The sequence below is a fragment of the Amblyomma maculatum genome, chromosome 7 (assembly GCF_055883805.1).
Source record: "Amblyomma maculatum isolate TAMU_Amacu chromosome 7, ASM5588380v1, whole genome shotgun sequence".
NCBI classification, from domain to species: Eukaryota; Metazoa; Arthropoda; class Arachnida; order Ixodida; family Ixodidae; genus Amblyomma; species Amblyomma maculatum.
In genome coordinates, this window is record NC_139350.1 from 90,867,237 (window position 1) to 90,882,171 (window position 14,935).

Below are 14,935 nucleotides of genomic sequence, written 5' to 3' on the forward strand. Positions count from 1 at the left end.
AATTAGTACGGTCTGTAAGGAGGCGGTGGAGCGGTGCAGCAATGGTAGCGAAATTTCGAATGAAACGGCGAAAGTACGAAGACAGGCCAAGGAAACTGCGTAGTTCCTTAGTCCGCTGAGGGCGTGCAAAGTTCAAAACTGCAGCAAGCTTGTCAGGGTCGGGTCGAATGCCATCGCGGCTGACGAGGTGGCCCAGAATCTTGATTTCTTTCTTGGCGAAATTACACTTTTTTGTGTTCAGCTGGAGACCGGCGGATGCCAGGCACGTTAATACTTGATCAAGGCGGCATAAATGATCAGAAAAAGTCGCAGAGAAAATAACTATGTCGTCCAGGTAGCACAAGCATGTTTTCCACTTAAGTCCTCTAAGAACAGTGTCAATCATGCGCTCAAACGTAGCGGGGGCATTACAAAGTCCAAAAGGCATGACATTGAATTCGTAAAGCCCATCGGGAGTAGCGAATGCTGTTTTTTCTTTGTCGGCTTCGTGCATCGGTATCTGCCAGTAACCGGAACGCAAATCCAAAGTGGAGAAATATTCGGCGCCCTGAAGACAGTCGAGGGAGTCGTCAATTCGTGGCATAGGGTAAACATCTTTTCGAGTGACTTTGTTAAGTGCGCGGTAATCAACGCAAAAACGCACGGACCCATCCTTTTTTTTTTACCAAGACGACCGGAGATGACCAGGGGCTAGCTGATGGCCGAATAATGTCTCGCCGGAGCATATCATTCACATTATCTTCTATGATTTTACGTTCTGATAAGGAAACACGGTAAGGGCGGCGGCTAACAATAGAAGTACCTTCTGTAATAATGCGGTGCTGTGCAGAAGACGCTCGGCCCAAGGTCGGAGAAGTGACATCAAAGGAGGCTTGGTGTTTTCGAAGTAATTCCTGCAAAGCTTGGCGGTGAGTCGCAGGAAGGTCAGGATTGATGGTGCCAAAGAGAACACAGAGAGAAGCATCGGAAGAAGCTGCTGGTGAGGAAGAGGGGGCGGTAAGGGTGGTGAGGGACACCGGGTGAATGTCCAGGACACGAGGAAAACATGTCCCTTTAGTCAGCACAATGGGCTCTGGGGAAGTGTTCGAAGCAGCGACAAGCGCTGTGCCATGCTCAAACCGAACAAGACTTGGTGGTAGCGCGATTCCGCGGGTCAGATGGCGATCAGAAGGCACGATTAGCACATCTCCGTTATCAATGTCAGCAGAAGTAAGCGCGACAAGTTGTTCGCATCCAGGGGGCAACACTGAGTTAGTAGCGGCAAGCAGGCGATAACGGGGCTCGGGATGTTCAGAAGACGGATCGCTCTCGTTCATGTAAATGATCCTGTCGCGACACGAAATGCTGGCTGATGCGGCAGACAGAAAATCCCAGCCTAAAATAATTGGGTGAGCGCACGGTGACATCACGGCAAATTGTACATGGTGGCGGACACCGTCAACAAAAACTCGCACAGTACACTTAGCAGAAGGCCGAATTATTGCACCATTAGCTCCACGGAGTTCAGGTCCATCATAAGGCGTTTTCACTTTTCGCAAGCGGGAGCACAAGTCAGTGTGTATCACAGAAACAGCGGCGCCCGTGTCAACCAAAGCTTCAACAGATAATCCTTCAACCCGCACTAAAATAATATTCCAGGGACGTTCCGGAGGATTTTTGGGATGGCCGAAGAGTGCAGTTTTCCCTCCTAAAACTGCAGTGGTCAGTTTTCCGACAGGCGGGGGGTCGTCAGAGAAGCTTGACGGAGAGGCGAGGCTGAGCGGCGAAAAGGCGAAAGAGAATGGCGTCTTGAAGGCCTGTAACCAGCAGGCGGAGCGGGGCTTTCTGGCGGGGGTGATGAACGTCGGGGATAATCGGGGAATGAACGGTGGTTAGAGCCGGAAAAGCGAGGAGGGTAGTCTGCTTCAAATGATTCGTAGCCGCGGCGTTCATTCTGGAGCCTGCGACGACAGAAGCGGGAAATATGGCCTCGGTACCCGCAGTAATAACACACAGGGCGGGCTGGGCGCCAGTTGGGGTAGTATGTCGGCGCTGCGGCAGGTGGTGCCAATGCAGCGACATGAGCAGTGGTAGGCGCCGGTGGCGTAGGCGCTCCAACTGCGGGCGGTAAGGACGTGATCTGGGCGTACGTTGGCACCTGACAAATGGTAGGAGCGACCGATGTTGGCGGGGAATAGGTCATTGAGGCCAGCTCTTCTTTAACAATGCTACGCAGGCCGGCACTTGAATTATGTGGCTCAGATGCAGGGCGGCACAAATTACCTTGAGCCGAGAGCTCTTCACGAATTAATTCGCGAATAAGCACACGGAGGTCAGCTTCGGCAGTGAAACCAAATGAAGTGGGATCAGGCTGCAGGCGTATTGACTGTAGTTCGTCAAGGCGTTGACAAGTGGATATGATGGCATCGATTGTGGTAGGGTTCTGCACGGCCAGGGCGTTGTAGGCGAGTGGCCCAATACCTTTAAAGACGTGCCGAACCCGCTCGGCCTCTGGCATTGTGTCATTGATGCGCCGACAAAGTGAAAGTACATCTTCTATATAAGAGGTGTAGGTCTCATTAGGCCGCTGAAGTCGGGCTTCTAGCTTCTTCTTGGCGGACTCCGTGCGAACAGTAGGAGCGCAGAAAATCTGGCGTAACTTTTGTTTAAAGGTAGCCCAGTCCGGAATCGTCGACTCATGATTTAGAAACCACGTTTTGGCCACATCCGTCAAATAAAAGGACACATTAATTAATTTAAGAGAATCGTCCCATCGGTTGAAAGCACTGACCCGGTCGTAGCTGTCGAGCCAGTCATCAGCGTCGTCGCCGCGGAGACCGGCGAACATCTGCGGGTCGCGCTGACGGCTACTGACAGTCCAAGTGGCAAGGGGAGCTGGAGTCGAGTTGGTAGCAGCCGGAATAGCGGAGTGGCCCTCTTGTGTCATGACGATGGTGGTCGGGGTCAAACGGCGGCCAGAACGAAGCTCCAGGTGGATGCAGGTGACGAAGCAGCGGGGAAATCAAGGCGCACCTCCACCACGTGTAAGGTAACGCGAAGGTCGGACTTGGGGAATCAGGCTTTATTACAGACCTGAAGCCTTGGTCGCACACTGCAGCCAAACACACTCCGCGATGACGATGGGTATCTACAAGAGGGAGCAGGATGAAGATGAAGCAGCACGTTCAGCAGTGTGGAAGATGAAGCGCCACACAGTGCTCACAGTGCTTCTAGGTGTAAAAGATATCTGCGATGTAATTACGCTGCGTCAGGCGCCGCAGGATGTTTTCGAGTCCAGCACGGGCAAGGCTCAACTTGTTACTGCGCCCGGCGCTTGGCCGGGATCATTGTCGATCAGTATAATACGTTGTACGTACGTATACACGAAGTAGCTTAATGTTTTCTTTTTTTTAATATAGGACTAATTTTTAATAAACGCTGCGCTCCGATGGACCTTCACAATTCCCATTACAGTGCGCGCACTACTGTTTCCATCCTCTGTCTGAACGTTTAGCCACTGATGTATTTCGTTAGCTTATAAACAACCATACAGCAAATCCCATATTCTATATCATCATCATCATCATCATCATCAGCCTGGTTATACCCACTGCAGGGCGAAGGCCTCTCCCATATTTCTCCACTTAACCCGGTTCTGTGCTAGCTGCATCCACTTGACCCCTGCGAACTTCTTAATCTCATCCGCCCACCTAACTTTCTGCCTCCCCCTGCTACGCTTTCCCTCCCTTGGAATCCAGTTTGTTACCCTCAGCGACCATCGGTTATCCTCTCTTCGCACTACATGTCCTGCCCATGTCCATTTCTTCTTCTTAATTTCCACTAGAATGTCAGTAACTTGAGTTATTTCTCTGACCCACTCTGCACGCTTTCTATCTCTTAATGTTACCCCTACCATTTTTCGTTCCATAGCCCTCTGGGTTGTCCTCAACTTAAGTAGAACTCTCTTGGTTAGCCTCCACGTTTCAGCCCCATAGGTGAGTACAGGCAAGATGCAACTGTTGTATATTTTCCTCTTGAGCGATACCGGTAAGCTGCTAGTCATAATCTGCGAGTGCTTGCCAAATGCGCTCCATCCCAATCTTATTCTTCTTGATATTTCCTTTTCATGGTCCGGATCTGCGGTTACTACCTGTCCTAAGTAGACATATTCGCCTACTATTTCCAGTATTTCGCTACCTAATGTAAACTGCTGTTCCTTCCCGAGGCTGTTGAACATTACCTTAGTCTTCTGCATATTGATTTTCAAGCCTACCATTCTACTTTTTCTGTCTAGGTCATCAATCATTATTTGCAGTTCATCCCCCGAGTTGCTTAGCAAGGCAATGTCATCAGCAAATCGCAGATTACTGAGGTATTCTCCATCTACCCTTATCCCTAACTGCTCCCATTCCAAGTCTCTGAATACTTCCTCTAAACAAGCTGTGAATAGTACTGGGGAGATTGTGTCTCCTTGCCTAACACCTTTCTTTATGGGAATTTTGTTGCTTTCTTTATGTAGAACTATGGTTGCTGTGCAGCCACTATATATATCTTCAAGCACTTTCACGTACGGCTCGTCTACCCCCTGATTTCGCAATGCCTGCATCACCGCTGAGGTTTCAACTGAGTCAAATGCTTTTTCGTAATCAATGAATGCTATGTATAATGGCTGGTTATATTCCGAGCATTTTTCTAACACCTGATTGATGGTATGGATATGATCGATAGTAGAGTACCGTTTCCGAAACCCTGCTTGATCCTTTGCTTGATTGCAGTCTAAGGTTGTCCTGATTCTATTGGCGATTACCTTAGTAAATACCTTATACGTAACAGACAGTAAGCTGATTGGTCTGTAATTTTTAAGGTCCTTAGAGTCCCCTTTCTTGTGAATGAGGATAATGTTTGCATTCTTCCATGCTTCCGGTACCATCGATGACACCAGGCACTGCGTATACAGGGTGGCCAGTTTTTCTAGCACGATATACCCCCCGTCCTTCAGCAAATCTGTAGTTATCTGATCCTCTCCAGCTGATTTCCCCCTTTTCATAGTTTCTAGTGCTTTCTTGACCTCGTCCTTCGTCACTGGTGGAACGTCTGACTGTTTTTCCCTACCGCCAATCTCATTACGGTCCTGACTACTTTGGCTACTGTAGAGATCTGTATAGAACTCCTCGGCTACTTTGACTATCTCGTCCATATTAGTGATGACGTTGCCCGCCTTGTCCCTTATCGCATACATCTGGTTTTTGCCTATGCCCAATTTCTTCTTTACCGCTTTAAGGCTTCCCCCGTTCTTTACAGCATGCTCAATTTTCTCCATGTTATACTTCCTTATATCGGCCACCTTGCGCTTATTGATTAGCTTTGATATCTCGGCCAATTCGATCTGGTCTGTTGGATTGGAAGCTTTCATTCTCTGCCGTTTCTTAATCAAATCTTTCGTCTCCTTAGACAGCTTGCCGGTATCCTCTCTAACTATCCTACCGACTACTTCTACCGCGCACTCAGTAATGATATCTCTGAAATTATTGTTCATTGCCTCTAGGGTAATGTCGCCATCCTCAGTTAGAGCTGAAAACCTATTCTGTAGCGAGATCCTGAACTCTTCCGCCCTCCCCCTCACCGCTAATTCGTTGATGGGTTTCTTTCTTACTAATCTATTGCGTTCCTTCTTCAGATTTAGGCTAATTCGGGACCTCACCATCCTGTGGTCACTACATCGAACTTTCCCGATTACCTCTACATCCTGCACAATGGCGGGGGTTGAACACATTATGAAGTCGATTTCATTTTTAGTCTCTCCGTTAGGACTTTTCCATGTCCATTTCCGGTTCTTCCGTTTGCTATTGCTAGCCAATAACATATTCTATATGTTATTGGCTAAAACTCCCAACCACGTGAATTTACCGGCGAAACGCGGCAGGTCAACGACGTGATTCCGTGCGCGCTGAGCCTCCTCAGATATGTAGCTCCTGTTGGCGTCACATCGTGGTTCTATTTCGTCAAAGTCAATATATTAGCAAATACCGCTGCCTGCGAAGTCACATGGCAGAGGTCTGCCTTATACCCAGACGCAATGTCAAGCTCCTTCGTGGATTCGTATTCGAGCAGTGGTTTGTGCAATGCGCAGTTTTTGCAGCAAAGTCTTTCTCCTCTCCAATATCGCATTTTTTTCTTTTTCTTTCCGTAATTCTTGACGGAATGGAAGTATTTCCATTTTTTTTTTTTTTCGTGGCCCATGTCACGGATGAGCTCAGTAGTGAGACCGGTACCAACTATCGGAACCTACTCAGAATCTCTACCAGCTTCCAACATTGGAGAAAAGCTGATGTTTTTTTGTTGTTGTTTTTTTTAAGTTTCGAGGGGGGGGGGGGGGGGGTGTTAAACGAGGTTTTAGTGTCTCTCTTTGCTTGTGAAAGTTTTGAATAAAAAAACTAATAGCACCTCAATATATTGCAATATTCTGCACTAGCAACATTCTTCACGAAATCGTTTTGTGCAAACGTAGCGAACACATTCGGGCTGTCTAATGTTGAATGATTATCTTTTTATAGCTGCCGAACATATTTTGCAAAATCCGAATTTATGGGGAGTGCAGTCAGTTGACACCTGAAAGAACACAAATGTCGTCAGTGTTGAGCTGTGATGCATGGGATATTTTTTTTTTTTTTTGCCATATTGCAAAACCGCAAACATTATTTGCCAGCAGCAATTCAGGGAAGTAGTAGAATGTACCGAGCATTGGGCATACAGAAAATGTGATGCATACATTTATAGGGCTGGGTATTTTTATACAAAATAAAGTTGGAAGAAATGCGTGCGGTCACCCTTGTTTCTACTGCGATAGCTCCAATATCAAACCTCACTGCTAAGCGCGGTAAGGCTCGCTACAAACGATATTGCTTTGTGGATAGTGTCAAATGGTTGACAGTTTCAACCACTACCTCATTACACTGTTTTGATGGCGCGCTATGAAGGTTAAACAAAAAACGGCATTATTTAGTACCATGAATGGGAGAAAACAAAACTGGTGTGGTCCAAATTAAGGCGTAAATCAGTAACTCGCAGAGAAAAAATCTCGCACTAGTAAAAAAAAAAAAAGAAAAAAAAAACCGCGCGGTGACCGGCATCAGTATAGCAATAACAATTACGCGAACTCGCGGTAGACGAGAGCAGCAAATGGTAGAGTCAGTTGATTCCACGTATACTTAGAGTCATACCTTTTGCAAGTCGCGTTTTGGAGACGCATGTCAGCAACTGACGACTGGACGTAGTCGACTATATTTAATATGTCGATTAATCGAATGTTTAAAGACGTTACAATATCCCGCTGGAATTTGAGAGAAAAGTCTGGCGTCTTTGAAGTGCCGAAATGTGTTCTATCTGGATACTTGGACGTATACATACGGGCAAAATCTGTTCACACCTTGTATGCATGAAACCGTAAAAGCTGGGATGAGTTGGCGCAACTAGGGAATCCGGAACTATACACTTGCAGATCTTTTACGCGAAAAGGCGATGCGCAGTCCCTCCAAAGGCAAATTTAACACACCGTGGGCGATATATTTCGTCTGCCTCAGTACCGAGTACGGATATGCAATCTTCCAAAGTACGCTAAGATATTTTACAATTCAAGCGCGCCGTTGATCGAAAGTGCGCTTAGCGTGATAACCAGGCGAGAGCAAATTACCGCAAGCCTCAAGAAAAAAAAAAAAAAAAAGCTCAAGGCATATAACTTGCTGCTTCTTTTCTTCTACACCCTTATTTAAGTTTTGCATACAACAAGGGGCACAGCAGTATGTCGATATCATCGGCGTCCACGAGCATTAACGCAGCCGGCCACGCAACCCCCTACTGCGCCGCTTGGCGCTCCTCAGTTCAGCTACCCTTAAACATGGCAGAAACGCGCGCGGCGGCCGATAGATGGCAGCAATTTTGCATGAAGTCTTGGTAGGCGCTTACATGATAGCCTGTTCGTGCTTCCCAATGCATCGAAATATCTAGAGTGGAAAATAGGCCTTTGTATTTGGCCTTCTTGGACATAAAAGGGCGGGGCGTGCGACAACGTAAGCAGGGAACTCCTGTGGAACATATTAAAAGAAGAAGGTATCTGTTATGAGATAATAGAGTTCCTACAGGAAATATACCGGGATAACAAAGTAGAAATTACGCGGTAAGGGATAATAAGTACGGAAGATGTCAAAGTATGCAAAGGATTAAGACAAGGCTGTCCACTATCACCGCTGCTGTTAATGCTTTATATGATAAACCTGGAACGGAGGATACAAGACAGTAACCTAGGTTTTAACCTGTCATATAGATTAGGTGGAAAGGCGGTAGAGCAGCGCCTCCCCGGTTTGATGTATGCAGACGATATTGTGCTGCTAGCTGAGAGTTTGGAAGAATTGCTAACTCTAGTTAAGTATTGCGGTGACGAAGGGACGCTCTAGGCTTCAGTTTTAGCGCAGTTAAGTCGGGTCTGATGATTTTCAACGGCTCAACTGATTAGGGTCTTAAAATACAAGGCCATGAAATACCCAGAGTAGCAGAATATAAATATCTGGGGATATGGTAAACGAAATATTGGCATACATTGGAAAGCATGAGCAATCACTTAAGGTCAAAGGGCGAAGGAATGCCGGGATAATGAAGCATAGGACATTGTGGGGATACAACAGGTATGAAGTTTTGAGGGGTATTTGGAAAGGAATTATGGTGCCCGGACTTACTTTCGGAAATGCGGTTTTGTGCCTAAAATCAGAGGTACAGTCGACATTAGAAATAAATCAGAGATCCGTTGGACGATTAGCACTAGGTGCCCACGGCAAAACCACAAATGAGGCGGTACAGGGAGATATGGGCTGGGCATCTTTTGAAGTAGGGGAAGCTCAGAGTAAAATATTATATGAGGAACGCCTGAGGGAATCGGATAGTAACAGATGGGCAGCTAATTATTTAAATACCTGTACTTAAAAAGCGTTGACTCACAATGGAGGAAAATAACTAGGAAACTAACTAGTAAGTATGCTAGTCACAAGAACGGAGAAATAAAGAGCATTAAGCAACAGGTGAAAAACACAGAAGGTAAAAATTGGATAAATTCCATGCATAAGAAACAGAGTATGGGATTATACCGAAAGTGGAAAATACAGATCAGGAAGGAAGATTTCTTTGATAACTCAAGAGGTAATGCCCTACGTTTTGAAGCTAGATCAGGGTGCCTTAGAACACGCAGCTACAAAAAGAAATTTAAGAATGGTGATGACGCATGGTGCTGTATGTGGTAACTCCAGTGAAACAATTGACCATATTATACTCGAATGTAATGGTATCCACCCGGAAGTTGATGGAGGCGCAGTCACTGTTCCTGAAGCTCTGAGGTTCAGAGATACCAGTGGCCGGGTGAATAAACCGGCGGTGGAAACTTGCAAAAAACGACTGGAAGACTGGTGGCTTAAAAGCAGAGAAGTGACATAATGTTAGTAATGTAGAAACAAAATTTTAATAAATAGAATGATGGTTTAGAATCTAAATCAATAATTAAGATATAGGTAGAAAAATGAGCATGATAGCTACTGCTACCACCCCGTTTGAAAGAGGACGCTCCTATATTCCATCCATCCATCCATCCGTCTGCGCACAAGCGAAAATAAACGACCGCAGAGAACCCGGACGACGATGACAGTGGACTCTTTCAATGGGTGCCGTACAATAACAAGACCTAAGACTGCGAGACGATTTGCTTATGCGCCGAATGCCATAGAATATTGGCACGATCATGCTGACCCGCTGGGCGCGATTACATTTAGCGCACGAGTTTCGCGGAGCAGTGCAATTCATTTCATACCGCAAGCAGAAAAGACAATGGCAGTAAAGCCGCCTCTGCGCTCCGCGCTCGCGAAGCTTCAGCATCCGCTTTTACACCGATTTTACCTGTACGAGCCTCGCCAGAGTGCAAACGGCAGCAAAGGTGTAGCAAGTCCTGTAGTTTTAGCCGCTATCGGCGCTCGCCCACCTGCACATCCGGATTGAGGACGTCATTGAACACGTCCAGCCATTTGCTGACATTGACGCTGTGGCGGGTGAACTCGGCCAGCTGCTGGATCTTGTAGTAGCGCGGCAAGTACGGGTACTGAAGGCGCCCAGTCGATTCGAGCGAGTGCACTTCGGTACGCACGCGCGTGATTCTCTCAGCCACCGCGCTCGCATTCGCTTCTCCGGCGAACGCCCGCAGGCAGTCGGACTGTATGTCGGTGGCCCGCCAAAACCGGCTGCCGGCGTCATCCAGTGCCAGTGAGTAGCCCTCGTCGGTGAGCAGGTACGGGACTAGAAGGACCTTGAACAGAGGATGAATGTCGTACCTGGAAGCGCGCATTAGTGTACGCGATCAAAACATAGAAAAAAATGAAATTAAGAAACAAAAAGAAACGTGCTCATGCAGACTGAAATCAATTATCTGAAGTCAGTCGACAGTGCACTCTGCGCAGGTGTTCCTCCTAGAACTTCCAGTGGGACTTTTAGCAAATCACCTTAGCGTTCGGGGATGCTCACTCGAAGAGCAAAAATTAAGAAATAAAAAGAAACGTGCTCATGCAGACTGAAATCAATTATCTGAAGTCAGTCGACAGTGTACTCTGCGCAGGTGTTCCTCCTAGAACTTCCAGTGGGACTTTTAGCAAATCACCTTAGCGTTCGGGGATGCTCACTCGAAGAGCAACCCCCCCCTCCCCCTCCTTGTTCCAGCGGCACTGAAGCGGTAGTGGCGCGTTCGCACATGTGGAAGTAAGCAGGCGCCAAGCAAACGCGCTGTGTTCCATCGCAGAATTAGACCATCACACGATGTGTGCGCCTAGAATTACTAAGTGCGCTATGCATAATTCGCCTTCTCTGGTTGCCAGCAAGGGCCCTCGTTTCAACGGGCATAGGCCCTGTTCAGAGATCGTGCCTCGCACCGTAGCGCCAGGATGACGAGAAAACGCAGCAAGTCAAACTCCTGGTGTGGCCACGTGAGCGACGGCCAGTCCAGGTGGAACTCGCCAAACAGGTCACGCAGGTCACCCGTGTTTTCCTGCTGCTGGCCCATGACGGCCAGACAGTTCTGGTATCCTGCCCTCATTTTGGCACCGGCCACAAACGGCGAGGAGGCCGGACTCTTCTCCAGTTCCTGGAGCAGCAGCAGCCTGCGAAAAGTATCCGCTGCACGATGATCAGGCTGGAAGTGGGCACTAACTGGTATTCAACCGTTCGTGCATCTTCGATTCCAGCAGCTGGGCTAAAAACACGCCTCTTTCCTGCATACGCGGTAAGACACGTCAGCCATTCGTGTCATACATTCTTCAATTTAGTGTCAACTGTGCTACAAACCCAATTATAAATTAAAGACGCCTTGAAATGGGGAAGACGTTCTTTTTATCTTAGGTGCACCGTATTCGTTAGAGAAGGGTAGGGCTCACTTGACACCTGCTTGCGCAAGTGGAAATCTCGTTCAATGCCCTTAGCATTCAGTTCTAAAATCGTGCATAAGAATACGTTTGTAGCCATTTAGAGCGTAAGATGTACTACTACTTGGGGTGCAACTTCGAATTTCGCCTCGCTGGGTCAGAATATGACCTTGACCTGATTACGTCTAGGTGCCCATCTAAAGGTGAGGCTGATACCGCGCTTTCCTTTCACTAAAAATAAAATTAAAATTGCAAAACAAATCGCGGAATGAGAAGACGGTTTTAGAGGCGCTATCACGTCCACTCTTAAGGCGGATATTGAGCATCCCTTTAATTGAAACCTTCAAACAGCGTGCAGTTTCGCTAAACCGTGAAAAGTCATTCTTAACAGAGCTTTCGTTCGTATAATTAGGTTCACGTCATGCTTAAACCTGGAACATTTTTTCTTGCTATTCTCAGAACAAAAAAGTAAGTGTGAATATTCATTAGCCACGAGAAATACATTAGCATACAGACTAGTATATTGACCTTACTTTAAAGTTCAAATTCTTCCCTTGAGCTGCGTAAGAAAAAAAGAAAAGTATGTTGCCTTTCTGTGTGAGCACACGACAAAAATTTCACAGCAAAAATACTGAACTTCGGTTACTTCTCGCTGGCTTATGTTTAGGTGGAACCTGGCCGTCGAAGCGGAGCCCTCAGCATTTAATTACGCGTAAGAGGAGCATGCTCAGGTCTATGCCACATCTGCGGGCTGCGGGCCCACGTGAACCTTGGTGCCCGTCCTTGCCACGTGCCTAGTGCGGGACTCGAGAAGCTCGAATTGGTTCCTAGTCCTGCCGTGACTGCCATTCCAGGATCCGCAGACGTGATCGTAGAAGTTGTCGCACGGGTCCACGCGGCGGTCTACACTGGCTGCCAACTCAGCGTTGAAGTCAAAGCAGTGCGACGGGTGGTCGCACCATGGAAACAACCAGTCGGCCAGCCACGTGAAGGACACACGCATCACGCAGTAGACGCACGACAGCGCCAGCTGCAGTGGGAGCCTCGATGACATGAACCGGCAGGGAAGGCCTTGACGACTCACCTCCTGCTCTTTACCAATGAGTAAAAAGAACAGGCGAGATGTGACTGTGTACCGTTTAAAATAGAAGACTTAGACCTCCTAAGACGCTATGCTCTTGCTACGCGGAACTACAAGAGCGCTTACACTGACTTAGAGCATGTTTCCAGAACGTGGCACGCATAAAGCGTACCGTGATGTCCCGCTGGACAAACAGGTAGCCGAATAAATCGTACGCAATACGTGCACAGAAACCAAAGCCTTGTTGACGGTGGCCCAGCAACAAACGCGTCTTGGATGCGAACGGCCGCGAGAAGGCTGCTCTCTGAGTTGGATAGTCTCTATGTACTTGCAACGTTGGCTTGTGCCAGGTGTCCTCCTAGCCGATGCCGTAGCTGATGACGCGTGATAAGCTTCCTCCTTTAGAGAAATCGTGTCATCTTTCTGGGGCAGCGCACCCATGTGGCCAAAGCTTACGAATACCAAAACTAAGGCTGGCATAAAATTATCACCGTACAAAAGCGAAAAAGTATAGATTTAATACAACACTGTGAATTAGCAGCAACATTGGCGAAGCAACGACAAAGATTTTGTTTTCGAAACCTTAGCACATTTCCCACAGACAAAAAAATATTATGACACCAAATTATAAAAACGTTATTCATATTAGGAGAAGGGCTCATATATTACATGTTAGGAAATCATTATCCCTAGGTCAAGATCAAGAGATTGCTTGATCAAGGTCTTGTGTCAGACAAGCTGCTTCCGTGCGTACACAGTGCTTCGTGACCTCAAATGCACCCGAAACACGTAACATGCTAACGCAATAGAATGAAAGAAACAATGACATCATCTAGTTAAAAAAACTATAGGAAGATTAGTTTACTGATCACTGTTTGCAAGGTGTTTATTAGGAGTAAAGCTGAGCCCGAAAAGCGATCCACACCAGGGCGCCACAATCTTCGCCGCCACGATCAAAACTATCACTGTGGCCAGCATAATTCTGCTCTCTAAGTCAACCATGAGTAAAGGCAAAGATTGGAGTTTTAAAACATACGGTCGATAGCATTACTCTATAGAATTTTTACGCATTTTTTCAAGTCTAAAAACATTTTTGTTTTTACCTTTTAGGCACTGGTTGGAACATAAGGATTTGATACGGGACGATTGTGAACCATGTTCGCGAGCAGACGCTGTTTGAGTTTCGGTTTCAAATTTCAGTCTTCGAAAGTCACTTCAGCTTGCAGTTGGAAGGTCAAAGCAGTCAAAATAAGAAGCCGTTTAAAGAGTCGCATGTGCTCTCATGCATTGCGATGACACCTTCATGCTTTGTATGCAAGGCTCCAAAAGAATCAGGCATATATACCGCCTCACGTGTGAGTAGACGTACCGCAATGTACATTTGCATATTTCATGACAGGTTTTACCTTCCACAACGAGAACTATGTGTGAACTATATGAACTGCAAGACGTGTGAACGAAAACCTCCCGGAGGCAAATGACACCAAGCGAACTTTCTTTGTTCCCTGATTTCCTTACGCGAACAGCTGGGCACGCGGTTCAGCACTGCGCTATTGCCCCCGTTTCAGTTAGATATAGAACCCGCTGCTCTACTCGCCGCATTTTGAATAGTCATATATAAAAAAACCCAGAGCAAATAAAGTAAAAACACACATGAGCACCTTTCGATATTTATCATACATATGACGCGCTTGCCGTCTAGAATAAGGCAGACAGGGCCATTGCTGTGGATATATATACACGCTAAGAAAAAAGGGTGTGCGAAAGGGGTAAAAAGGGCATGGCATGGTCATTTACCCCCTTTAGAAGGCCTTGGGGGTAACTTTGCACCTGCTGGAAGCAGGTCCCTTTTCACTTACACCCTCTTAGAAAACTTGTACCCTACTGTAACCCTACTTACCCTCTCTACCAGCGTTTGTTTATTCAATCGTTGAGGACACTGGCCCTTAAGGCACTGCAGATAAAAAAGGTGGAAAGGGGGGCGAGGATTATAGCGCATAATTGCGGTGCGCAAACGCGAAAAGCAAACAATGGAACTAAAATTCAGCATTCTCAGAGCTAATCTGCGGTATCCGGGAAATGGTCATTTACGGAACTTGCAAGACAGTGTATATAGTCACTGCTACCTCAAATGCGGAGGACGTGAGAAAATTGCGATTCGAGAATAAGGCTTTACAGCAATTCTTTTGACGGGCCCTATTCGGCTATCAGTACCATCTTATATGAACCAGTCAAGAAGAAAGTGCTCAGTAGTGCAATGTTGCTGCGTTCACATGCCGGACTGGACATCGAGGCTGATGATTAGCTTTAAAATCAAATTCAGGTCAGAAAATGAGAAAACTTTAGGAAGGCTTTGCGATAGCATTGCCATATGCGTGGTTGCTAAGTGATGGATATAATTAGTTTGTAATTAGTAGTTCCTATTACCAGTGTT

At 46.8% G+C, this 14,935-nt stretch overlaps 1 protein-coding gene across 1 annotated transcript in view; it reads right to left on the reverse strand.

The window, feature by feature from the left end:
• The window catches only part of LOC146183936 (neprilysin-1-like), a 34,223-nt gene extending 21,749 nt beyond the window's left edge, over positions 1-12,474 (reverse strand). The window contains exons 1-3 of the mRNA XM_084608443.1: positions 12,215-12,474; positions 10,932-11,159; positions 9,995-10,340 (exon numbers count right to left, since the gene is read on the reverse strand). Of these exons, the coding sequence (XP_084464569.1) occupies positions 9,995-10,340; positions 10,932-11,159; positions 12,215-12,474 (834 nt within the window). The remainder of the gene's footprint in view (positions 1-9,994; positions 10,341-10,931; positions 11,160-12,214) is intronic.
• Between the last annotated feature and the right edge of the window lie 2,461 nt (positions 12,475-14,935).